The sequence below is a fragment of the Parasteatoda tepidariorum genome, chromosome 6, assembly GCF_982258835.1.
Source record: "Parasteatoda tepidariorum strain Cologne lab strain chromosome 6, Ptep-v5.0, whole genome shotgun sequence".
Taxonomy (NCBI): Eukaryota; Metazoa; Arthropoda; class Arachnida; order Araneae; family Theridiidae; genus Parasteatoda; species Parasteatoda tepidariorum.
In genome coordinates this window covers 97,844,241-97,870,354 of record NC_141760.1, presented here as the reverse complement: position 1 = coordinate 97,870,354, position 26,114 = coordinate 97,844,241, and the positions used below count along the sequence as shown (strand labels likewise).

The window sequence follows — 26,114 nt, the reverse complement described above, 5'->3', positions numbered from 1 at the left end:
GAAGAATCATTTCTCAATCATTTAGAAAAATTCTTTGATGACGGCTTGCTAAAAACTGATGTCAAAAGTTTAAATATTACTCACTTTGCTTTTTTTTCATTTTTCAAAAGATATGAGGGTCCATCGTGTATTTAACGAGCCAAATACTGGTATTCGGCAGGAGTTAATAGTTTTGAAATTTCAGCATCTTTTCAAAATGACTTTTTTCTTTTTTCGCTTCAAAACAGTCACCAACTTCTCTGTAAGTTTTAATGAAAAGTTTCTATTTCTGTCCTTATTACTGTCATTTTATCACAGGAAACCGGTTCTTAGACAAATAATAACTCGAACATTTCGTATTAAGGATTGGTATGTGCACAAGAGGGATTTTTCATTTAACTCAGTGACAACCATTTTAGAGAAAGCATTCTTGTCCAGCCTAATCTCAAAAGAAGCTTATTTGATTTAAAACTATTTGTATATGAAACGTACAAGAAGTTTTGATTCATGTTTTCCTGTTTCAAGTTTATACCAGTCGTATGTAATGAGTTTTATTTTGCGTATTAGGATTTTTAATAAGTGCGTTCTTATGATCAAACTTCTTGAAATAATGTTCATCATTGATGCAATTTCTCAGAAAAATATGTATTTCTTAAATTGCTTTATGATACTTAACGTATGTATTAAATGAGTCATTTAATACAGTTAAAATGAATATCATTAAACTGTAAACAGTTAAAATGAATATCATTAAACTGTAAACAGTTAAAATGAATATCATTACTTTATGACATTTAATCAAGTAACAATGTTGGTCATTTATAACACGTTTGTCATTGTTTTATTACCGTCAGTCAGTTGTGTTATTTTTAATATGAATGTCATCGTTTTATGATATTCAGTCTCATGAAATTCTAATTGTGGAAGTAGTTTTTAATATGGCTGTCATTGTTTCATGATATTCCATATGCTGAACTTTCATAATGATATTCATTTTTATGCGGTTATTATTTCATGTAAATCAACTAAGCTGTGATAGCCAATTTTAATATGGCTGTTGTCACGTTGTTTTATAGTGTTCTTTGAGTCAATAGTTCATTATGATTGCTGTTATTTATTTGACTATAATTACTTAATGATATTTCATGAGCTAAAAAAATTGTGATACTTATTTTCATAGGGCTATCATTGTTCTATGATATTCAATCAAATGAAAATCTAATGGTGAAAATAACTTTGATATGAACATCTTTCTTCAAATATTTGACATGTATTTAGAATAAATTATGAAAATTAAACCGTAAAAAATGCGTTTTTAAATAAAATGGAGGAGAAATAAAAGAATATAGCTAGCTCAGATTGCGAAGCGATCTAAAGAGAACTGTGCGAGTAGTTTTGGAAATTGGCGAGCGGCATTGAGCAGGGTTTTCTCTGCTTCTAATATATTTAAAATAAAATATATATAAAAGAAAAAATGGTATAAGGTCTGGTATATTAAACAGTACAAAGACAGATTGAAAGAACAAAGCAAGTTTAGATCGCTGAAAAGAACTACATAAGCAATTCCTTGGTTTAAGATATCATGGAAAGCCCGGGTGATGCCCCCCCCCCCCATATTAATATTTATACCAAAAACGGCACATTTTATTAGAGTAACATAAAAAAAACTATCAATAATTCATATCAACAGTACAATACAAAAATATCAAAATAAATTACGCATAAACATTTTCACAACAGGAACTGTTTATAAAAATTGATTGATTTTTGAGACAAGTTGCAATTCACTTAACTAATTCAGACATTGCAATTCAATTTACTTAATAAAATATCTCTCGTCTAAATGTTTTTGAAATAGATGTTTTATTAATATGTGATGAAAACGAAACTAAGTTTTAATTTCGAAAACATGATCGTAATTTGATTTCAAACAAAATCTCATATGTATCGTATTCCAATCATTTCGAAATAATTAACTTTCTATCTCTGTAAATCCATGTTCCTGATATACCGAAGCGATAATTTGAACTGGAAAATAAATTAATTAGGGGTATGCGTTGAATCTGTTACCGGATATAAACTACACTAATTATAAATGCGTGGAATCTCATTTTCTAGTTGTTAACTGATACGAAGCACATCAAATTTCGGCAAATAGTTCTGGATGGGAAGTAAATAAAACTTCTCCGGATATCTGGTTTAAATCGAATTACTCAATAAAGTTTGATACCAAATTAATAATAGTTAAGAAAACTCGGTTATATATCTTCATTGAATATTACATTTTATAACTTAAAATTCCGAAAATAGGACTCTTGATCGAATAACCGACACAACTTTCCTTAAATAGTCTTATATAAAACGAATAATTCATATGGAATACTATTGAATAATATGGAAAATGCAAACTTCCTTTTCTCCAAAGTTTAAATAGAAGAAAAAGCCACCTAAATGGTTACACAATAAAGTGGTTATTTTACCATTTCTTGTATTAATTTTTAAGAGAGGTCCCGTTAATATGTCTGTATATCAAGCCTATAAATCAAGTTTCTAAAGGTCCCTATCTACATTGATTATCTCAGGGACATTTACAACTTACCACAAGCTTCAAATTTGAAATGGAATAAAATTATCTAAATTGCCCAAAACACTGCGCTCCTCGTCAGGACGACATGTGACTGATGAAAACATAGAAACAGTAACCTACCCCTTCTTTAAAATCATCACAATAAAGTAGTTATTTTATCATTTCCTTAAATACAAGATTTCTGCACCATGTATCAGTTTAATTTTAAAGCATGTATCGGCTTAATTTTGAAGTCACTTTCAAGCTTGTCAATTAAATTAAGTCTCTTAAAGAGCTTATCATAAACATTTATTGCAGGGACATTTACAACGAACCCTTATAGAATACACTCTTGGCTACAGCGTGTAACCTCTTAAAATTTATTGAATGATATCTAGTAAAATTTCATCACTTAAGAAATAGTATTTTCAAATTATTTTTTCTGTTCTTTTAAAAAGTCTACGTAAAAATTCTGATTGGATTTATCTTCGTCAGTTGGAGTTTTTAATTACAATGAAAATTGACCTTTCAAATGTTTTTAATTACGTATCATAAGAAAGGTTTACGGCATATCTTATTTTTTGAGTCGGATGGATTACATTTCACAACTAAATTGGGAAGAAATACACTAAAAAAATATAAAACAAAAAAGAAAAATATAGTAATTTTTTAAAATTACCAAATAAAGTTTATTAAGATCAATAATTTTCAGAAAATATTTTCTCGCATTTATGAGTTTTCTGTTATATTTCAAAGTAAAAACCGCATTTACTTCCATTAGTGCTTTTTAAAACTGAAAAACTAAACTGTTCTTTTAAAATTGAAAGCTTCAAACCAATTAAAACCAAAACTCAATGACACAATACCTTAAAAACAATGAATGATACGGCGCTAAAAGAGTAGGATATTCTTTCTTATATAACTTTAATTACTTTCTGACTGTAAACAGAAGATACAAAGAATACAGTTTCACTGAAATCATTTAACTGACGATAGAAAGCATGAAAAAAATTGAAGAATTGTTTTCATGCATGGCAGCTTGAACTTGTCGAGAGAAATTGACCTTTTCTGCCTTTCTGAATAATGAGTTTGCAAATCCAGTTGTTCTGAAAACAAGTGACACATATTAATAAAATGTGCATTGCTTAAAAAACAATTTAAAAATAATTGTTTTGCTGTTAAAAAGACTTCTCAAAGCTATTTTGCTAAAAGAAAATTCAAAAAAGTAACAGTATAGTTTAAATACTTCAGCAAAATTTTTATTTCAGATTATATACACTAATCATAACATTCAAATAGGTTAGACGATTACCTTTTGTGTCATGAATAACTCTTGCTATAGTAAAAGCGCCCCTCTTCCAACCCTTACAGTAAAATCGTTACCTTTCCGTTTTTTAACTCTGTTTGCTACAAAAATGTTATTAACTTGTCAAGTTTTCGTTTTAAAGGCATTTGTAGACCATTTAGCAATATTAAACTTAATGCCCTTAATGCTTCTATCAATATTGGTAATGGCACAGGCATTGAACATATACCATGCCAATGCTACCTTAGCTACATCAGGAAAACCAGACTCATTTTAAAATTTAGATTTAAGGAATAAGATAGATAAGACATGTTCTGCTGCACACTGTTGGAACCTTGGACATAAATTTAATTTCTGTAATGCCAAAATTCCTTCCACCATTCTCACATCTGCTCATCCTAATTTCTAGAATTTAGTTTTAATCAAATTAATACCGATTCTTTGGTTAATATATATTTATTTTTCATAACCCTCACTTATGCTTTTAAATGTATCCTGCTATGATTTGCCTTTTTACCTTCCGCAGGTTTTCCAGTTGTTTTGTGATATTCCATTTTTTTCGTTTGCAACTTAGCGTATTTTTTTCTTTTCAAATCTGTTGTGATTTCATCATGTACGTCTAGTAAACCCTTATTACTTTGCAATATATATATATATATATATATATATATATATATATATATATATATATATATATATATATATATATATATATATATATATATATTGCAGTAAGAACGACACTTTAAAACCCTCTTGTTACACTCAATTTGCGCTTTTGTTTTCATCTTTTGTTTTTATATTTTGTAATCTGGAAATTTTTCTGCAAAAACATTTTTAAATCCTTCTTGAAAAATATCCGTCCATGTAAGTTGTTATGATTTTGCTACTCGCTTTTTAATGTTTTTTCTTTTTATTTTATTTTATTATCTGTTTTTACATGTTATTTTTACTTTTTATGATCTATTTTTTTGTAGTTATTTTATAAGAAAATTTTTTGAGTGTTCCTCACACTATTGTATTAATATATTTTGCTTTGGCTTTATTGATACAATATCAGAAAGCACTCTGTTTTGCGAACATAATCGTGTGGGCTGAATAAAAGATTATATCTTTTTTTCCGGCTTTTTTTCCGGTAACATTTCATTTTTTTTTTTTAATAAAATGTTGTTTGTTATTTTTTTACTTATTATTTCCCACCCCCTTTTTTTCATATGTCTATAATTTTTCTTTGTTTTATTCTTCATTTTGAACTTAGTTTTGTATCTCATCATATAATAATACATCACAGTTGAGCTGAAATATTATGTATCACTGTGTACCAAAAAAAAAGTTATGCTGATAATTTTTGGAACAAAATTAGGCATGTTTTTATTAAGAATTTTTTACTTCTGAATATGAATAAGTAATTTATTACAGCGTGTCAGAAAATTTTTTCTTAGTTTAATAAGTTTTTAAAAACAAATCACTTGACATTTTTATATTTTTTGATATTTAAGAGTTCTTTTGAAGTTATAAAATTTTTTCCAAGATATTCTAAAAAACCATTTTGCTTGCTTATATTTTCTTTATTTGCTTCTTTTTTATAATGTACCCAAATTCTAAATAGTTGCGAAAATTTCATTAAATACTCTTTTAAGAGAGGCTGTACTTACTGATGAGTCAGACGAATCACAATCTTGAGCTGTTTCGTAACTCATCTCCGTCTTTAAGCAGTTCGTCAATCCAAGAGACACTTCTAATTGATAGGATGCGGTTCTCTTACGAAAGAGAAAAAGTCAATGAAATCAATGGTAATAACTGTATAAATTTGTGAACCAAACTTTAAAATAATTGACATTGTTGAAAGAAATGATAAAATATAGGTAGAAAACTCTCAATAAGAGTCTTAAAAATTGATTTTAAACACTTGATTCAAAGGTTTTTTTTCAACATTATCATTCATTTTAACGTCGCTTTTAATAATGATAATCAATGTTTGACTTATTGTTGCCCTTGCAATTTTAAATTCAAGAAACTAACTCTAAAATTTACAGGAAAACCTTACCTTCGTGAAACTTTTTTTGAATATAACTAACCAACATTTGAAAATTTTCCCGGAAGTCAATGTTTTTTTGGCATGTAAGCAAACGGTTCTAGAACGGGGCAGTTACCAATTTTCTAAAATTTTTAGAAGCCATGGATTAAATTATTTTTTTTAAATATTACTTATTTTATCACCATTGATGATTATTCAAGTGCATGGAAATGTTTCATTTATGGAAAGTTTTGAACACTGTGGGTTATATGATTTTTTTTAAACATTTAATTTATTTCATCTCTGTTGCTGGTAATTTATTGCACTTTGGGTCTTTATAATTTTCAACCTGTCGCAAAAAAAGCTAACTTTAGAGTTTATAAGGAAAATCTCGACTTCGTAGAAGGATTTTTAAGTAAAATTAACCTGAATCTGAGAAATCTACAAAACTTTTCTATACCTATAACAACTCCAATAGATTTAAAACGTGTAAGAAAATCGTTCTGCAAAACGATGCATTTACCCATATTTTAAGAATTTTAAAAGTAGTGGATCAAAAAAAAAAGATTTAATTAAAAAAAATTGATTTAGTGGCGACGCATATTTTTAGATGCTGTTGAAGATGCTGATCTAAACGCATATTTTTAGATGCTGATCTTTAGTCAACTTCAGTATCAATTGATAATATATAATCTATAATAAGAAAATGAAGAGCTTTCCTTAAGTGTTTGTCTCTCTTTCTCCATAACTGTTTAAGCTAACGCTCCGAACTTTAAAGAGCGGTTGAAAGAGGTGAATTTAGACCCTGATCCTTAAAATTGTCCGAAAATTTCGATTTAATTATTCGGGAGAAATGTTTGAAAAATGTAATATAAAATTTATAATGTTACAAAATACATAATCTTATAAAAATTATAGTTAGCCCGACAACAATATAACCATATCATTAAAATAAACAGTTTCAATAATGGTACATTCACCCCACTTTTTCATTTCAAATCAATCTTCTGAAAAACAAAGCTGAAAATTCATCTTACCCCACACAATGGTTCATCCAAGCACACTGATTGGTTTCCATCGAGTATGGCGAGTACCTTCAAATGAAATTTCGAAAAATGCTGTCCGGAAAATGTTTTTGTTGCTTGAACAGCAGCTTCTATGACAGCGTTGTCAGATGCATCCACTTGAGTATAACCACTGCAACCTTTGCAACTGCAATTTGCAAACGGGAGCAAAATTGACAGCAACAAAAACACTTTCCACATTCTCAACACCTTGATGAAGAAAACTGAGTATAACTGACTAACTTGATATTTTAAAACTTTTAAAGCTGATTAAAATTTAAACTGAAACATCTGCTGCTTCACAGAATATTTGAAATCACTTAGATACACTTTGAACAAATGATAAAAAGCTTACGAGACAATTTTTGTTCTTATTTTAGTCATTGAAAAATATTGATAAAGTAGAATTATCTATAACTATTAACTATTATCTATAATTATTTATTTGTCAGTAGTTACTTTTCACACTAATGATTTAAAATGTCTTATTCAAAGGAAAACATATAAAATCAATTTTTATTTTATTCTGCACATTCCTCGACATTCGTAACATATTCAATTCTTGGAGAAATATAGGGGAGAGTCGGGTAGCCCCGCTCACTGAAGGAGTATTGCTTATATTTCTGTATAATACAATATCTATTTTTTTATTTATTATCTATAATTATATTTCTGTATAATAATCAACATTTTTGTATGTTTCTAGTGTTTTATTATCTAATTAAATAATGCAAAAAGAATAAACCAAAAAAAGAATAGTTAAACTTAAAAAATTAGAAATTTAAAAAAACATGTTTCTCAGCTCTTTTCAAAATGTGTCGGGTAGCCCCGTCCAGCTACAAAAATTGTGTTTTTTGGCTATTTTTTCAGGCGTAAATGAGAATGACCAATGTATTGACAATAGATAAATCTCATTTATCACTTTTATCTATAAATTATTTTATTTACTACATATTTATATACTTTTAGTGAATTCTATCATTTAATAACAACAAATGTCATACTTTTTATCGTTATTAATGTATATTAATATATTATAATATTAATATATATTTATATTAAATATTTAACGAAAATAATTTAATTTAAGTAACAATAATTAATAACAATAGTTGTTTTTCAATATAAACTTATTTGGTTGAACTCTTCTTATAAACTTAATATGAAATACTTCTTATAAAATTACAAATTCACTTTGTATTTTGATTGCATTCAAATGCTTTTGTAGATTGATTCGTTCACAAATAAGTGAAAATAAATAAGTAAGCAAATAGCTTATCATAATATTTATGATTTCTTGATATTACATTTAATTTGGATATATCAATTACATTTAAAAAATATTTAATTTTTCATTTTTTAATATATAAATTTATGTTTCATATAATATTAAAACATATTTGTTGTTAAAAATGCATATAACATTCAAATTTGAAGCAATAAAATAACAATCTTTGCAACCGTGCATTTATGGACGAAATAAAATTGGGCGGTGACACCAGACATCCATGTGAGCGGGGCTACCCGAAATCCAATTTTTTTATAAATTTGTAATTACTCGAACAATTTCTTACATACAAACTTTTTTCTTTGTGCAAATTAAACTTAAGACTACATAATTTAAAGCTGTATGTATAGAAAAAACTATTTTTTTAGTATTAAAATGAAGTTTAATCGAAACATTCACCCAATTTTTCTTAATTTCATGACTACTGTATTCAACATATTTTCAAAACTATTGTTTACCATGTTACCAGCTGCATAAATACTTGAAACTTTGAAAATAATCTTTTTTTAATATAACAATTAATGTCCGCTGGCCCCTTGACTTGAAAAAATATTCTATACATATGATATTGACAGTGGGCGGGGGTACCCGCTGAGCGGGGCTACCCGACTCTCCCCTATGTAAAAAAAAACACATTTGATTGGGAATGACTTTTTTATTTTATGTACTTATTTTCCATTCACCTATTTATTTATTTCTTGGACATATTTGCAAGAACAAGCAAATAGTTTTTGATAATTCAGAATTCAAGTATTTTTTAAAGGCTGTGACATATTTCCATCAAATTTTTAGATTTTGTCACCATATAATACCAAACTTTTTCATCAATCAAAATTAAATTAGATAGTAAAAAATAAATAGTTATTAAAAATCATGTTTTGCATGGAATCTTGATTAAACATTTAATTTAATTTTAAGTATCTGACTTTTGTGAAATTCGTTTTCTCAGGAACTATTCGATTGATTTCTTTCAAGTTTTGTATTCTTTCATTTAAAATTAAATTCCTTAAAATGGCGCAAAAAAATACCTTGAAATTAGAAATTTTTTTAGACCTTTCTTAAAAAAAATAAATATTTACTAAAAGTTATTTTTTAAAGGAATTATTTTTGGGTAAAAGAATTCTTTAATTGAGTGTAAAACTTTTCCAATTCTCTTAAAAAGTTTGAGATATACGCAATGAGTAAAATTAACATTAGAAATATGCAGAAAGTAAAATCAACGATAAGGAGTCCGAGCTTTGGAGCGCTCACCTGACCAAACAATTGGGACCATATTTCCTATTTCCCAGCTTGCGGCAACCCCTATATTTTGGGGGTAAGAAATCCAAATTCCTTGAAAAAAAGGGTATGTTTATTCGGAGAAAGTATGTTTTTGTGCCTGATTTCGTAACTTAAAATATCGTCTACATTTAATAATTGGCATATTTGAAGTTACCCCTTCGCGCCATTAAGATTGAGTTTTAGAACATGGAAATCCGATCATTGAGATCAAAAGTTATTCAGAGTTTTTTTTTTTGGGGGGGGGGGCACTGTACTATACTACAGTCGAACTCGTTTATAACGAGCTCGGATTTAACGAGAACTCGGACTTACCGAGGGAAACGAGAATATTTGGTTGGATCAATGTTAAGTCTATGGAACAGAAGTCGCTTTTAACGAGCAAGACCCGGTTTTAGCGAGCAATATTTTTCTGTCTTGCAACCTTTTTTCTCATCTTTCTAGTCTTTCTGTCTTATATTTTTTTTGAAAATGGTAAGAAATGCGCGAGAAATCGAAAAAAAAAAACGCGAACTGAAACTTAATTGCCCTTATCGCTCTAATCTAAAGCTTTATCGGTTGACGAAAAAGTAAAAATTTTACCGGAGTTGGATGACGGTGTTAAAAATATCGAAATCTGCAAAAGGTATGGATTGTCTTCATCTACTGTTTCCACACTGCTAAGAAACAAAGGCAAGTTAATGGATGCATACGACCAAAGTAAAACAGACTATAAGCGAATGAAAAAGTGTTCGAAAGAGGATTTGGACGAAGCGTTATTGAAATAGATGAAGGTGCAACGTAGTGCTGATTTACCTGTGAGTGGACCTATTCTAAAAGTCAAGCAGAAAAATTTGCTGAACAATTTGGTTATTCTGAGTTCGTTTGGTTAGTTGTCATTAAGTTAAGAAAAATATTTAATTAAATTAATTAATGTAGTTAAAGTAAGTAAGTATTAATTAAATTTTTAGTAAACTTAATCATTTGACCTCCCTCTTCTGGTTGCACACCTGCCTTAAGGACCCGTTTATTACGAGCACTCGGATTTAACGAGTACATGTTACGGTCCCTTTGTGCTCGTTATAAACGAGTTCGACTGTACTTAAATATATGCATTATGCTTCGCGTCAGTTTCATTTAACTCTGCGTGTAACTTTTTGAGTTAATCACTTTTGTGGCCCTTAATTTTATGATAACCGGTGTATATCTCGAACATTGTTTTAGTGCTAATTTTTTTTTACCGTCAACTCAAGCCACCGCATTGTAGGGAGGGTAGGTATAGTATCAAAAACAATGTTAGATCTTCAATTGTCGAATCATTTGAAACTTCTTCATTTATGTTTAATTTTGATAGCCTCTATAGCTTCTCATTTTCCTAAAACCAATTCTAAAAATATTTTTATTTGTGCATTTTTACTTAGTTAAAAAGGCTTATGAATTATTAATGAACGACTGAATTATTAATGAAAGACTCACAGGCTTATGAATTATTAATGAACGACTGTTGTAACGAACTGTTGTAAACAATTTAAAAATATTTCTATAATAAGTTTTCTTTTTGATCACCCACGAAATTAACCTTGTACCTATTACGCAGAGAGAACTATAAGGGAATAAATCGTACTATATGAGACGAAAATATAATCTCTGTTAAGTAGTGAAGTAGGATTAAAAGTAGTAAAGTAGGGTTAAAAGTAGTAAAGTAGGGTTAAAAGAAGTAAAGTAGGGTATAGTAAGTAAAGTAGGGTATAGTAAGTAAAGTAGGGTATAGTAAAAATTTGGGGACATTTTTTTGCAATTTTACTATTTCATATTATTTTCACTTTTGTATTTTACATTAGTTACCACTAATAAGATTATTCAAAACTCACAATATCGTATTCAATAATTATCATTGTGTATAATATTAGAGATTTAAATAATCTATAAAGATTGAGATATTGAAAATTTTAGATAATTATAGTGACATATTTAATTATACCATTACGGATACGTTACTATAATATTACGGATATCCGTATATTTATTATAGATGATACTCTTTTTTGATGCACTTGTGTATTACGAAATATTGTAATAATATCAATGAACATAAATGTTTCAATTTAACTAATTTCTTATTTTCACATTTGTCAATATTTCCATATTTTGGATAGCATACAATACTCAAATGTATTAAAGTAAGCATCCGCTGTAAACTAAATGCAGAATTTATTGCAAAAAGTCCAAAAAAGCATGACACGCCAAGCGAAGTCTTTTAGCATGTGCTGTAAAGAATGAACAATTAATACAAAATTAGTTTTATGCTTTCTGGAAGGTTACATATAAAGAGTAATTTAATTGTCGAATTTCTTTACTTTTCGAATGCGTAAGGGGTCGTTCAAATACTACAAAAACAAAATGGGATAGGGGTTTGAGATTATTTATGCAGACAAGGGTGAGGAGTATGAGCAATGCTTACACAACAGATTAAAAGCATATCTTTAAAACTTTTCTTTAAAAACAGAAGAAAAAAATTTCATTTTTATTTCAAATTTAAAGATTTCAAAAATTAAAAATTGGACAAAATTTCTAGGTGCTTGAGGTCAAGAGATTTAACCACTGAGGGTAAACAAAAGATTCCTAAAGAATATTAGACTAGAAATTTGATAAGACTTGAACACTTCTGTTAACGGGTTAGATTTTAAACGGATTTTTTACTAAAATATTTCAGCTCTAAGTTTTTTAAAAAAACCGAAGGTTTAAGACTTTGTGTAAGTAGAAGTAAAATTCATTTGCTGACAAAAGGGAAGAGTTCAAAATTTCCAAGAACACGCTTACGTAATATTTGACAGTCCCCCCCCCAAAAAAAAAATCGAAATCTGCTTATTAAGTTATATTAAGCAATACACAAAAATTTCAATTCAAAATTACAAATTTATTCAAGATATATTTACAGGAGCTGTTTGACATTTAACAAAACAATGCATTTGTACATGAGATAGTTTAAATTTTATTTAATAAATTCGCACTGTTACAACATATGTTCCGAAAAATTTCTATAACAATTTATTTCATTTTCAAATGTCTAGGTGCAAATCTCGGTAACTACAGCAGTAGACATATGTTAGTTCTACAGCCTTATGAATATTATTTAAAATTTTATTGCTTTAATTATTCAGTCAAAAATCTGTTTACATGCTTTGCAAAAAGCTTTCTTTTAGGCAGCAGTTTGAAGTTTTTGCATCTGGGCTCTTTTACAATAGCGGATGTATGCATAATTTATTTCAAAATTGACAATTCAATAAAATGATACATATAAGTATGGAAACAAAGTTTGAGTAAATGAATATAATTTAGAATTTTCACAATAAACGAATCCACTGAATAGCTTCTAAACAATTTTACAGGTTACAGAAAAAATTTTAAAAGTTACAATAATTCGATAATTCTAGGCAGATTTTAAACAAAGCTTACATTTTTACATATATTAATAGAATTTTATAAATATATATGTTATAAATATTACTGTTCCTTAAAACGACTCTTTATGTATGAGTAAATTGTTAAATCCAAAGCACTTTAAACGCTTTAACACTGAATAAAATTTGTCACTATTTTTCAAGTAATTTGCCATTTAATTTTGTTTCAAAGTAACTTAAATTTTTGAAATAAAAACCAAAGATTATAAAGTTTAAGTAACATCTTTCGGTAAAGTTTAATAGATTTCATTTAAAACTACTAGTTACTAGTGGCACTGAAATTTAACAGAAGCTTTCTGCACAGTACGAGGATATGCTGCTCTACTACAGAAGCTTCCATGCATGAATCAAAAAGTTCTGAAACTGCTGAAAGAGTGCGAAATAGGAAAAAGAACTGCCGTCTACCACTTCCTAATCTTGCCTCGCATTCTCCCAGCAATGACAAAACTTCCGGTTCATACTTGCTAGCTTCTATAGCAGATAGATGCCCTCGTATCGAGTTGACTTCAGTAAATTACAGTGTATTGCAGAAACATTAAAAATCTAAAATATTGATACTGAATTTTAGGTAGTTTAAAAAAAATCGTAAAATTCTTTCAGTTTAAATAACCAAATTTACTCTGAACTGCAGTTGTTTATTTTAAAACTGTTTATTTCCAAATAATCTGCACATTTTAACTTTACTGTGTATAATCTATTTTCGTAAAGGTCGATAATATATAAGCTTTAATATATTTCATAAATTATAGTTATGATCATTTTCCTGCAACCTTATGCAAAATTACATTTTTTAAGGAACAGTTTCTTTCTAAATTAAATATATTATAACTCTAATTGAAATGTATAAGTTGAAGTTCTCCGCAATGTTCAATATTTTTTTCTAATTTAAAAATTAGGATTTCATCGTAAGAGTTTTTGAATTTCTGTTTAAAAGCATTTAAAGAAATTATATTAAGTTTCGCTTTAATTTTTCCTCCATTAAACAACTTACGCATTTTTAAAGTATATTACCTTTTAAAAATTATAAGGTTAATTTAAGTTTAAATATTTAGAATATATGATATTAAAATACAGATTAAGGTACAATTGAAGTATAATTAAGTGAAAAATATAATTTACCTATCATCTAAGCAGGTCGATTATCGAACGATCATCTAAGCAGGTTTCTTCCTCAATTGATTAGAATTTTATGCACAATTATCTATAAACACTTAAATATATAACATGTTATTTTAAAGATATCAAAATTTAACGGGGATTAGTTATTATTAAAGTTATTAAAATTTAAAATAGGGAGATTCGTTTTGTACAGAATTTAATTACCTTACACGCTCTTATACGCAAGTTATAGTAGGGGAGAGTGGGGTCAATTGTAACAGGGTACGATTGTAACAGAACAAAAATTTCGAGTGTCGGGTTCTAGATTTGGTTCCTAGGTGGCGCACAAGGTGTTTAATAAATCTACATGTACACCCCTGATGGCAACCACTTTTATGCACTTTTGAAAGAGTTACATCACAAAAGATATTTTCACGCCACGCAAGTACTTTTTTTGGTATTAGAATATTATATTGTAACAAAGTAATTTTGTTTAAACAAATAAAAATTAGTAACCGAATATGTCAGTGGACACTGTAATTAACATTTCAATAAAAAAAAAGATAAGTTTTGCTAATTAACTAGCATTGTTTTTAACAAATGAAGCTGAAATGGCGTCTTGGGGACAATTGTAACAATAAGTAAAGGGACGATTGTAACAGCTGAAAATAAATAATCTTATGTTTACAAACCATTACTTAACTCTTTAAGAACCACCAATAGTTTCCTATATCATTTATATTATGTTGCATGTGCATTATTTTATTTTTCACCTTTCACAGCATAAATTAAAATTTTTAACCCCTTAAAGTTAAAAGTTTAACCCTTTAGGTTTCTGCTCATTATTATTCTTACTCCTAAAATATCACTACTATTTTGATCAATAAAAAAATATATCACAACTATGATAATATGTATAATTAACTATGTTTTAGTTGAATTTATGAACTGTTACAATTGACCCCGTAAGTGGGGACAATTGTAACAACTGCACGACTGTCAAAAACTGTTAATAACTAAGATAATAATATTTAAAATCAGGTATTTATTTTTTTTCTAGTAGAGGATAGTCTACTTTACTCGTCTGTCAATTAATACTAATAATATATTGGATTTTTTGTTAGTTAAAAATAGTTAAGTAAAAAATGTTACAATTGACCCCACTCTCCCCTACTGTTCCTTAAATTTCTATCACATTGACATCTGTATAGCAGTATCAAAATATTATGTATTTAGATTTAAATACAATATTAGATTGAGATCTTGATGGGTTTATAAATTTTCAAAAATTTTATTTGCATTAAGTCTAATATCTCTGTCAGAATCTCTCCCCACAATATTTTTAATTCAGATGGATCAAGATTTGGTTAATGATTGTCCAAATGGACTTTGATATGACCTAACTGTCCCACATTATCTAGGCTGAATAATAGGATCTATGAAACGGTTGGTTGGTATCGGCCCCTTTGGCTGTTTTAAGAGTTTTGCTCTATAACGGCCCTAAATTTGCTGGTAATATGGTTTAATATACACTTACTAGAAAAGTAAACAACTTTAGGTAGTTTTAATTCAATTCCCGTTTTGCTTTAATATTTTAAAGCCTAATTGGATTAATATTTTATATATTTCACACAGATTAATAAAATAAACACCCGCATCGGATTCCTCACGGATTAAAATTTATTCCGAACGGACATAAATAATTAGCCTTAAGTACACTAGTACAGTTTTTGGTAAACTAGTTCCTGAAAATTCAGTCATCGTAACGGTATGGTTGATTTATTAAGAGGTAACCTTTTTCTTCGAAACGAAATTTTAACAGAATCTAAGTTACTTTTCAACTTCTGAAAAATAGAATTACTTTAAACTAGCTCTTAAATATTTCGAAAAGCTATGAAATCGGTAGAAAGTAGTTTTACTTTCAGAATTTCGGAAAATATTATCCTCCCTAAGCTATATCTTCACCAATGTTCAACTTATCCTCGTAATATACTCACAATACGTAAAATCTTTTCCTTTCGTAGTAATTCATACTTTGAAGCTAACCCGCATTTGCGATATGAAAAATGAAAGTCTTTGAATTTGATATGGTTTAAAACCAAACAGACAAGCCCTTTTTTTATAAAATTAAACTACAATTAACTTCTTGGTTTTTCTTTAAATAGGCCAACGATGCCAAATATCTATAAATAATTACAACTCTTTTAAATTTGCACTATTTCGAAGATATTGCAAGTACTGAGAATTACCGGAAACACTCTGCACAATATGAGGGCACTGTTCCACAGTAGAAGCTTGCACGAATGAACCGAAGAGTCCCGAAACGGCTGAAGGAGTGAGGAAACACAAAGAGAAAGCAGAACGGCCGTCTACCACTCCCCTTCGTGTCCCACATTCCTCCCGGAGTTTCAAAACTTTCTATCCCTGAGTGCACGCTTTCTTTCTGCTGTTTGAGCAATATTTCCTAAACTTCTTCCAATTAATCTCTTCTCGCAAGATGATTCGAACGTAAGTGGTTTAAAAACTATGTTACCAGCATAAAAGAGAGAAAAGAGGCTAAACGCTTAGTTGCGATTGAACTAGTTGCGCAGGTTTACGAGTATTTCATTGTTCTAGTAATGCATATTCTAGTTCCGAATCTAAGAATCTCAGTATTATAATACAAATTTAAGAAATCTGGCGGTAACCATGACATCTGAAGAATCTTTTTGGTTTTTTTAAATTAAGCTCAAAACTGAATATTTGTCAAAAAGAAGAAAAAAAGCAAAATTGACTTACCGACGGCAGTAATGGCATAAAATATCTTCAGTTGTAGACTGATTATGGGTTAGAATTCCCTTGCCCTCTAGCTAACCGTAGAAGGTTTTCCTCTCCATGTGACGCTAATGCGGATTAGTTCTATCAAAACTCCCTCCACGAAGGCTAATTTGTCTTAGTGCTTAATCCAGGAGTTCCCTTCGCTGGGTTGGGCTTAAAATTACAAGACTACGGAGTTTAACATGGACAGTCATAAACCCGGAATTAAGTTGGCTGTTTGTCGGTTATGAAATAAAACTTACGCAAAGCTTAAAAAATTTAGAGGAAATTCTACAAAAACTAAACTTTGACGAATCCAAGAACAGTACTTTTAAGTATGATTACCCGCCAAATCGGGAGAAGATAAAATACAGCTTGTAAAAAAAAGAACTAGTCAGGATCGGTCGTGTAACGATTGATCTCTGACAGTAATTGAGACGATAAGTTCGTGTGGAAAAGCTATTTAGAATATTACAGACCCCCTCCGTCAAAGTTAGAAAGTTTAAAGATACTTTTAGATATATTCAGTCAGTTTTTACTTTAATAAGTTGAAAGAAACTAAGTCATACTACTTTTCAGCGAACGCTGCGCTGTAAGTTTTAAAAATTGGGTCCAGGTACCGGAATTTTTTTTGTCTTTTATAACCTCATACTCTATCCCTTTGGATATTTAAGGAAGCAAAATTTTTGTTCAATGCAATTTTCATTACAGACAGTAAAAGCCCCGTTACATTACATTGTTTAAAACTTGACGCTATATAAAGCCCACAAAAAAGTTAATTCGCAACAATGGCTAGACTATCACTGAATCCGAAGAAATATACGATAAGTATAAAAATAGGCTCAGCCGATGAATCATTTCACTATCGAAGATTCATATTACTGGATCATTTATTTAGCATTTGTTTCGTATAAAAAAATCTCTACACAAAAGGTATCAAAAATGTATGTTTTGGTTTGATGAAAATTTACAGTTTTAAAACTTGTAGGAGTTTTAATCTAACTATTTTAAACTCACATTTAGGGAATGTAAAATTAAAAATTTTGAAATTCGTAGAAGTCTTGCTTCATCTTCTACTGTGTTGCACATTTGAACAATTTCTAACAGATCATATTCTACCGGGTAGATGTTTATTTCAAATTTCAGATAATAAATAGTATTTAATTGTTTCAGAAATTATTTAAAAATACCTTTTTAATATTTATGAAGTAATTTGCACTCTAATTTTATATATTTAGAAATCTGCCAGGAGAAACTAAGAAGGCAATTTAGTCTTAAAAATCATCCTACATGAATCATTATTCACTATTTTAGAACCCCAAGTTAATTTAATACTGAAAGATCTCTCGAGATGGTTAAGATACTTGACTTTTTACTGATAAGTTCTCTTTATATTCTGGAGATAAATTTTTGTAATTCGTTTATCTGTGAAAAAAACTCCGTTTTATTATCACTATAGTGATTATAAAACGAATAAAAAAATATACAATCTAAAAAGTTTTATTTTGTACCACTTTCTCGCAACTTACGCTATTGATTCTTATTGCGCTACTGAATCTTATAACTTCTGAGTCAAGTTTTGTTAGAGAGTTAGTTTTAGTTAAGGTGTTACAGATTAGAAATTAATAAGAAACTGTTATAGTAGCGAAATTCCTTAATGAAGCATTAACTTATTCGAAACTTGCCTATTGATATTTTAACAATTAAATCTAATTATTAATCCTACTATGTCATAGTGCTAGCATAATCATAAATATTAACTAAAATATATCTAATTATAGCTATATCTAATTAAATTATGATTAATCATAAACTAGATATATCTAAAACTTAAATCACATTTTGCTAATTACACTATTTTACTCTATTGTAGCCATGGCTTTTTCAATAAGTGAATGGGGGTTCTTGTTCTAAGGAATTTCGGAATGAAGGAAACTTGATCTCATAATATAAGATTAAATTATTTTTCTAGCAAATTTTTTTTATCCGGAATAAATATCAATTTCATTTAAAATAATATTCGTGATAACTATTTGTAAAAATTCACTTATCAAAAAAAAAAAGATGATTCAGAACTGTAGTGTTAAAAGCTTACAACTTAAATTTAACGGACAACATTTATTTTCACCTCGGTGAATTTTAGGACTCTAGAAAAATTTAAAAATCTAATTCAATAAAAGACTAAAACTATTTAATTAACGATTTAATAATTTATAACGTACAAGTTCAATGTATAAAATTTTACTCTAAGTTACGCAGTTTGAAAGCAAAAATGTACGTCCTCCTTCCCTTACTAGAAGCTTTTAAGTAATGATACAGTTACGACTCGCTCTAAAATAATTTAGCGATACGAAAACAAATTAAGAATCTGCGACAAATTTCAACAAAATCGGTATGGTTATATCCCTGATTATTGCATAATCACTTAAGGGGTAGGCGAAACAACTCGTAATTTGAATGTTCATTTTTGATCTTCATATTCCAAATCTTTAAAGTACATATTTTATTTGAACCGCTTATAAGGGCCATTTTATCAATTTATGTTGAATTAATATTTTTGGGATTAATACATTTTGCTTACTTTCCTTCCTAACTCAACGTTAACCTTTACCGCTACAAACATTATATAAACAACGCCCTGAATTGCTTTTTTTTTTAAGTAGTCAGCTAATGACCCCACAACTCACTTGGAAAAATAATATTAGAAATAAATATAGTGGGAAGTATAATTCCTAAAGTCCTCAATGTGTACAATCCATTTAACAGCGTTATATTTTGCTATAATCAATTATAGATCCAATACGTTGTTTTATTTGGACGAAGAAAAAAGTACCAAATATCTCCATGAAATGTAGGGAAAACTGACATCAATAAATCAAAATATGTTTCATCGAAGCGAAAGTTAAAGTTTCTCTTGCGTTTACTTTCTAAATTTAAACTGAAAGCTGTTGCCAGCTATGAAATTTGTTTAAAAGAGCATATAAAATGGTGAATTTCAAATTTAAAAAGTTTAACTATACGATAATAAATCTCGTTTAATTTCAGTTTCCGGGATAAACATTTAAAAGAATTGCTTTGAAAGAAAAATTAAGGTTTGAATTCACAGTCAAAATTTGCCCTAAAAATTGCATGGTTAACGTAAGTTAGCGATTTTAAAGTTTGCTTTAAAATAAACAGCTTTAAAAATACAAAGCAGGTGTTCAGAAGGTTTAACATTAAATTTAAATACAGAAAATATTTAAATAGAAAAATTAAGAAATCTAGAAAGTTTAATGATCGCGACGCACTGATTTTACAGAACTTAATGAGTTTAATTTTGTTCTTTTAGGAAAAATTACTATAAATGTTATCAAATTTAGTTTAGAGCCATTAAAAATTAAGTAATGATATTAAACAAAATATTCTTATAAGTTTGAGTTACCTGTTCATACATTCTTTTAATTTATATTGATAATATGCGAGTCAGTTCTAAAGTGACACATATTTTTGAAAACAAGAAAGCAAAGTCTGAAACTACTGGGAAACAAATATCTGAAGAGTATAACCTTTTCTGAATGCTTCTGTGACGTCACAATGGTCATCTTCAGCGGACTAGAGAGACTGTTCAACTAGGACAATGTTGAAACACTTTCTAATACCCGAAATACAAAAGGCATTAACACATAGTAGATTGTTAAATACAATAGTTTATTTCAGTTTAAAGGAATTAGCACATCCCACCTTTTGCGAACTTCATTTATCACTTTTAGATTCTTTTATGACCATGCGTTCTATTTGGAGCAGAGTATTTTAAATCTTTTGTTTTCGAAACCCCATAATATTTACGAAAATTTTTACTCTAAGCATTGCGCAAATCCACCTCATGTATAAATGAGACTGTTTCGCTTTTATTTTAATATATTACAGTTTTAGGTCACTAACTTTGATATATAATTCAAATATATTTCGTAAAAATATGATAAAGTTATGTTAATTAAAATTTCTAAAACTTTTTGCACCCTCTATCGGGGTCGTGACCCACAATTTAATAAATTAATCTTGAGGGAGGAAATTCCCCGTAAAAAATCCTGTAAGAACTGGCGAGGTAGAATGCTTAAAAACAAGAAGGCTTGTAAGGAGGAAGATCTTGTGTAGGACTTAAATCTCTTCTAGATACAGCTGCTCTTGTTTCCGAAATTTTAGGTCTGAAAATAATCCTTTTCCCCTACTTTTTAAAAAAAATCCATGGCTATGAAACTGAAACATAGTCATAAGGTGAATGGTTGGTGGGTATAACTGGAGTCATTCCCATTCAGGGAGTTTCCTATAAAGATCAGGAGGGATGGTGCGAGTTCTTTTTCGGGCACAGAAATTTAGATATAGTTCGTTCACCAGGAGTTTATGGCACTTTGCTCTACTTCTTCGGAGGCCGGTCCCGCAGTGGACTGATCGATAAGACACGGTTCCCAGCAGATCACCGAAGTCAAGCATCACTGGCTGCGGTCAGTGTGCGGGTGGGTGACCACTTGGATCAGTCTGCGTAGGGACCGAGGGTATGCGGTATTGGTCCTCGTTAAACTGTGCTACCGTAAAGTGCTCGACTTCGCGCGCAGGTCGTCGGGCTACCGAAGCGGGGGTGCCATCCCCTCCACAGAGGATCAAAATTGTGATGGCATGTCTTCGGATCATCCTCCGGGATGTTTCCCAGACCGTCGCCAATAGCCCATTGTGCAGCTCTAGTGCGACGTAAATTAATAACAAACAAACAAACAAATCTTCGGAGGCCGAGTTCATTTCGGGGAAGGAATAAGAGGAAAAACATCTCCGTGCTTGAATTCGAGGCAGCATTTAATGTGTATCAACCAAACGCAAACAGTGAATTCTATTATACCTTTCGTTACTCCAGCTAATTAAATATATTTTAAATTTGAAAACTGCTGTTTTCTCAACAAAAGTCTCTAAAAGAGAAATATCAAATTTATGAAACATTTAATGTTAAAAAAATGCACAAAGGCAGCGAAATAAATATTTTTGTCATATGATCACCAAATAGCAACCTTGTTCACATCCTTCTCCCAAAAGTAGCGAAATAGTATCATCGGATATCACGTGATGTAGGCGGAGATAAGTGCCAACTCTTAGTGAACGAACTATTCTGAGCTTTTATGATTAACAGCTCACATGTAAGTAAAAGGAACACAGTTCAAGTCCTTCTACAGTGTTCCTCAAATTTAAAAACTAAGCACGTAATTCATACTAACTTTTTTAAACACTAAGCATAATCACTGGGTAAAATTGCTGACTTTGGGATGGTTAGGTATATTACAGATGTTACTCTCCTGGCGATGTCTTCTTATTCTGAATTCTAATTTATAGCACGTATGACATCCTTCTAAAAGACAATTGTTTACTTTCAAAACTAAACTCAGTGGCGCGACAGCCCATAGAGGGCCAAGGCCTATTGTGCCCATCTCAATTTTCTTGACCTTGGACCATGGGGTACTGGAGCAGATGTTCCGGTCAGGTGGTCAGCCGAAAGCGTAACCCACAGTGTTTAGTTCCCAAGCATGCTTGGTACTCATTTATCGACCCACTGAAAGGATGAAAGGCTGAGTCGACCTTGCCCAGCCCCGAGGATGAGGCACGGGAGCGCGAAGAGCTTAATCTTTTCAAAAAAGCCAAGATTTTTAAAAAAAATACTGATGCAAGCTAATGGAGGCGCAACGCAATACAAATTTTGATGCATTAATTTTTATGAAGAAAAAAATCGTCATGAGTGAAGTTTGTAAAACGGAAATGCCATGTCCTTTTCTTAAGTAGCTATACCCATTTTCTAAACTCGGCACCCTTATATCTAGAATAAGATTACCGTCATTTTCTTCATTATAAAACCTTCTGTATAAAACGTGAACTCCATAAATATTTACTAAAATGTTTAGTAAGCGTTTAATAAAAGTTTTCGAAAACAAAATTTGGAGACATTTTTTGAAAACCAAAACTAGAACAGTTTACAGAATTAATTTTTCCTCATTTAAAAAAATATTACTGAATATTTAATTTCCTAGCTAACGAAAAGTAAAGCTTTGAATTTATTTAAAGTCTGTATTGCTGAGTATCGTAGTTTCAATCTTATGGTTCGAGCTACTTTACCTAAATACGCTATTGTGCTGATGGTATTTCAATTACAAAATTTAATACAAACGAGCTTTCTCTGAAACAAACGTATTTCTTCAATGAACCAATAATTGAAGCCCCAAAGTATGGAAAAGCTTCTGCAATCTAACATATATTGCCCCAAAAGCTTAAAATGGGAGGAAAAAAAATCTATGAGAAAAAAAGCGGGAGATCAAAAGTTTAAATTCCTTAATGTTAACTTCACTTTTACTTGCTAGATAGCACCCAAAATCTTTTTTTTTTTAAATTTTTTAAAAATTTGATTTCTATTAAAACTTTGATTTCTACATTAAAACGAAATTAAAAATGTCAAAATTTGCACATCTTTCAACTCAAATGACCAGTATTAAAATAGGAAATCTATAAATTTTTCGTAAAATCTACTGCAGCTACATGATCAAGAATTCAAATCCTTAAGCAATGTTTAAACTTTGAGTCTTATTTCACGAAGTTTAATATTAATCTATTTAATTTTATGCCTCTCGATTTCCGAAGTCATAGATGTGGAAGAAGTGCAGCTTCTGTGATCAATGAAGACCGGAGCACCAGAAGGCAGAAGTCTGACTCAGCTCCTTCACCTGCATACTTTAGCTGGGCATAGTGGAATAGTGGTTGTGGCATAGTGGTTACTGGGCATAGTGGTTGCTGGATTGGGCGCTGTGCTTACTTTTCCTGGATCAAATGACATCTGGATTTTGAGCGATAGTAGGAGTGCAATCCAGCACCTTTCGAATTGGCATGGGGTGGGTGACAGCGATGGAGTTTCAATTTTAAACAAGCTGAAGACCCTTTCTTTCTCCCATAATATACACTTGCAATGGATCCCATCTCATGTCGATGTTGAGGGTAATGAGATTGCAGATTCTTTGGCTAAGAGCGGAACTGATCTGCCCCTGCATTCTTCGGCATCTCTGACTTTCTCGGAGCTCCACTCCCGTTTTAACAGGCTTCGTGATCCTGTGGCCCCTCCTGTTCATCATTGGTATCAGTGCAACCGCCCAGGTGGCAGCCTGACCCTTCAGTGCAGTAGGCGGGATCAGACGGTTATATCAAGATTTCGAAGTGGTCACCTAAGAACTATGTTGTTCAGTAATGGTTCAAGAGTTTTCCCTGTTTGCACTAAGTGTAACGACCAACAAGCTACTCCTGAACATATACTTCAATGCCTAAATATCTCTAAAGTGGACCTCTTTTCAGATCCACTTTTTGTTACAGACTTACTCAGAGTCTCTGGAGTCATGGACTTGGTTTAGCTCCGCTAACCGTGTGGGCCAGCAACAACATGCCTCTCGATCCACTAACAATAGTATATTTTGTTCGTAAAAATTCATTTAGTAGATTTAGTAGCCTAAATTGTTTCAGTTTCAGCATGACGAATTGCATAAAATATTTCTAAACCCTTATATTTAATACCTTCCACTTAATGCCTTCAATCATGACCGAAGAATACCTCAGCAAAGAAATTACAAATTCTCTACTACACACTATACTTGAATGAGCCCGAAAATACTGTTAAATCTAGAAAATTTTTGTAGTCTTAGAAACTCAATTTTAGTAAATAAAAAGGTAAAAATAAAGCTAACTAAAATACTTTTTTCCCTTATACTAATGGAGCTATTCACTACCAACCCTGATGATTACTTCGTAATAGTCTTCAATTTCAGATAAAATTACGGTAAAAAGTACGGGACGGTAAATAAAATCCATTTTTTACCGTAGAAATTTAAACCGTAGCTTAGAGTATTAGGTTTTTTTACAGTAAATCTTTGTATAAAAAGCTATATTTTGTTTGGTAAAATTTTACGGTAAGGAAAACCAGCACACAGTGTGTCAGTACGTTTTACCCACACAAGCCTGCATATTTATGAGTACCAATAAATAAATAAATAAAAATTTACTTCTAAGACAAGCATGCGATTGATCCCAATTAATACATCATGGTACTTACTTTTTGAATTATACCTATTGATCTGAAGCTGGTTGGGCTTTAAGCCGTCACTGAGGATCGAACCCCATTCCTTAGTAATGACAGCTCACTGATGTCAGCTCTAGATTTGTTTAATTTACAAAAAAAAATACAAAAAAAACTCAAGATATGGTCTATGCGAAGAATGTTTATAAATTATGAAAATATTTACCCCGACCTGCCCCAATTCAGGGCATACGGGTAAATGTTAAGTAAAAACGGAAAACAACATAAAAAGCAAAAAGTGCATAAAATACAAGAGTCATATGCCAACAGCTGGGAGCAGTGGCGTACGCAAGGGAGGGGTTTAGGGGTTTAAACACCCCCCTTGAGCTCAGACAAAATGGCAAAAATCAAAATTTTAGTAGAAATTATGCGAGCTATTATTTTTTAAGACTATATATTTTTATTTGCCTTATGCCTACTTTTTTTTTCTCACGGTATTTCTCAGAATACTGAAAAAACATTTACTTTAATAGGGTTGTACTTTTGAAACCAAATTCATGTGATACTTGTTACGGACTGGTTCCTTTCTGTCCTGCCAGTATAGTTTTCGAGACTGGCTGTCATTCGCGAGGTCTTTACGCGATGATTCTGGAATCCTAGACGTTCTGTCTTCTTTAAGACAATTCGAGAATTTTGGAGATGAGGTGAAAAATTATATAAAAGGGGGAACGGTGTACAGTGGAGTTAGTTAGTCAGACTAAGAGTTATCTCTGCTGCTTGTCTTCCGGAGCTTGTCGCTAAATCTGTTTTGATTTGTTTCAACAAGAAGTTCATTCAACCACCGAACCCGTCGTCGCCACTATTTCGACTAGTGAAGAAATCTGTAACAATACCATTGGAGATAACAATTTTTAATTATTCTGAGAAAAAATCACGACCTTAAATTAGTGAGGTCGCAGAATCTAGTACCAATGTAAGTTTTTCTGTTGTACAGAAATGTGATACTTCCGTTGAAGAAAACGTTTCTAGCATAACAAAATCTGATGAATGTGAAAGTGGCCCTCAAAGTGTTACTTTCCACCCATATGACATTGGACTTTTTATAGAAGATATTACATTATGTTCTTAAACTTAAAAAATCAAATCAAAATTTAACTAAACAATGTTGTCTAAATAAAAAGTCAAAATTGTCTAGCTGTCTAAATTAGGGAAATAAT

General features: G+C 30.4%; 2 protein-coding genes across 3 annotated transcripts in view; one reads left to right on the top strand and one right to left on the bottom strand.

Moving 5' to 3' along the window:
• The window catches only part of LOC107440852 (adenosine receptor A3-like), a 228,784-nt gene that overhangs the window by 154,672 nt on the left and 47,998 nt on the right, over positions 1-26,114 (top strand). The gene's annotated exons all lie outside the window — the stretch shown is intronic.
• LOC107440880 (uncharacterized) lies at positions 3,453-7,180 on the bottom strand. 2 transcript variants are annotated; one of them, XM_071179148.2, is made up of 3 exons: positions 6,906-7,180; positions 5,507-5,611; positions 3,453-3,645 (listed from the first exon to the last, which is right to left on the bottom strand). In XM_071179148.2, exons 1-3 carry the CDS (start codon positions 7,131-7,133, stop codon positions 3,571-3,573), a joined length of 408 nt encoding a protein of 135 aa, XP_071035249.2. In that variant the 5' UTR covers positions 7,134-7,180; the 3' UTR covers positions 3,453-3,570. The 2 variants fall into 2 exon arrangements, with proteins under 2 accessions (XP_071035249.2, XP_015909435.2); XM_016053949.4 differs by having other exon boundaries at positions 3,453-3,651; positions 6,906-7,177.

Bases quoted from the DNA above. Each gene is read 5' to 3' on its own strand.
- LOC107440880 (XM_016053949.4), bottom strand. From the start codon at position 7,133: ATGTGGAAAGTGTTTTTGTTGCTGTCAATTTTGCTCCCGTTTGCAAAT. The intron at 5,612-6,905 runs GTAAGATGAATT...CTCTTTCGTAAG, and splicing joins TGGATGAACCATTGTGTGGG to AGAACCGCATCCTATCAATT. The intron at 3,652-5,506 runs GTAAGTACAGCC...ACTTGTTTTCAG, and splicing joins GTGATTCGTCTGACTCATCA to AACAACTGGATTTGCAAACT.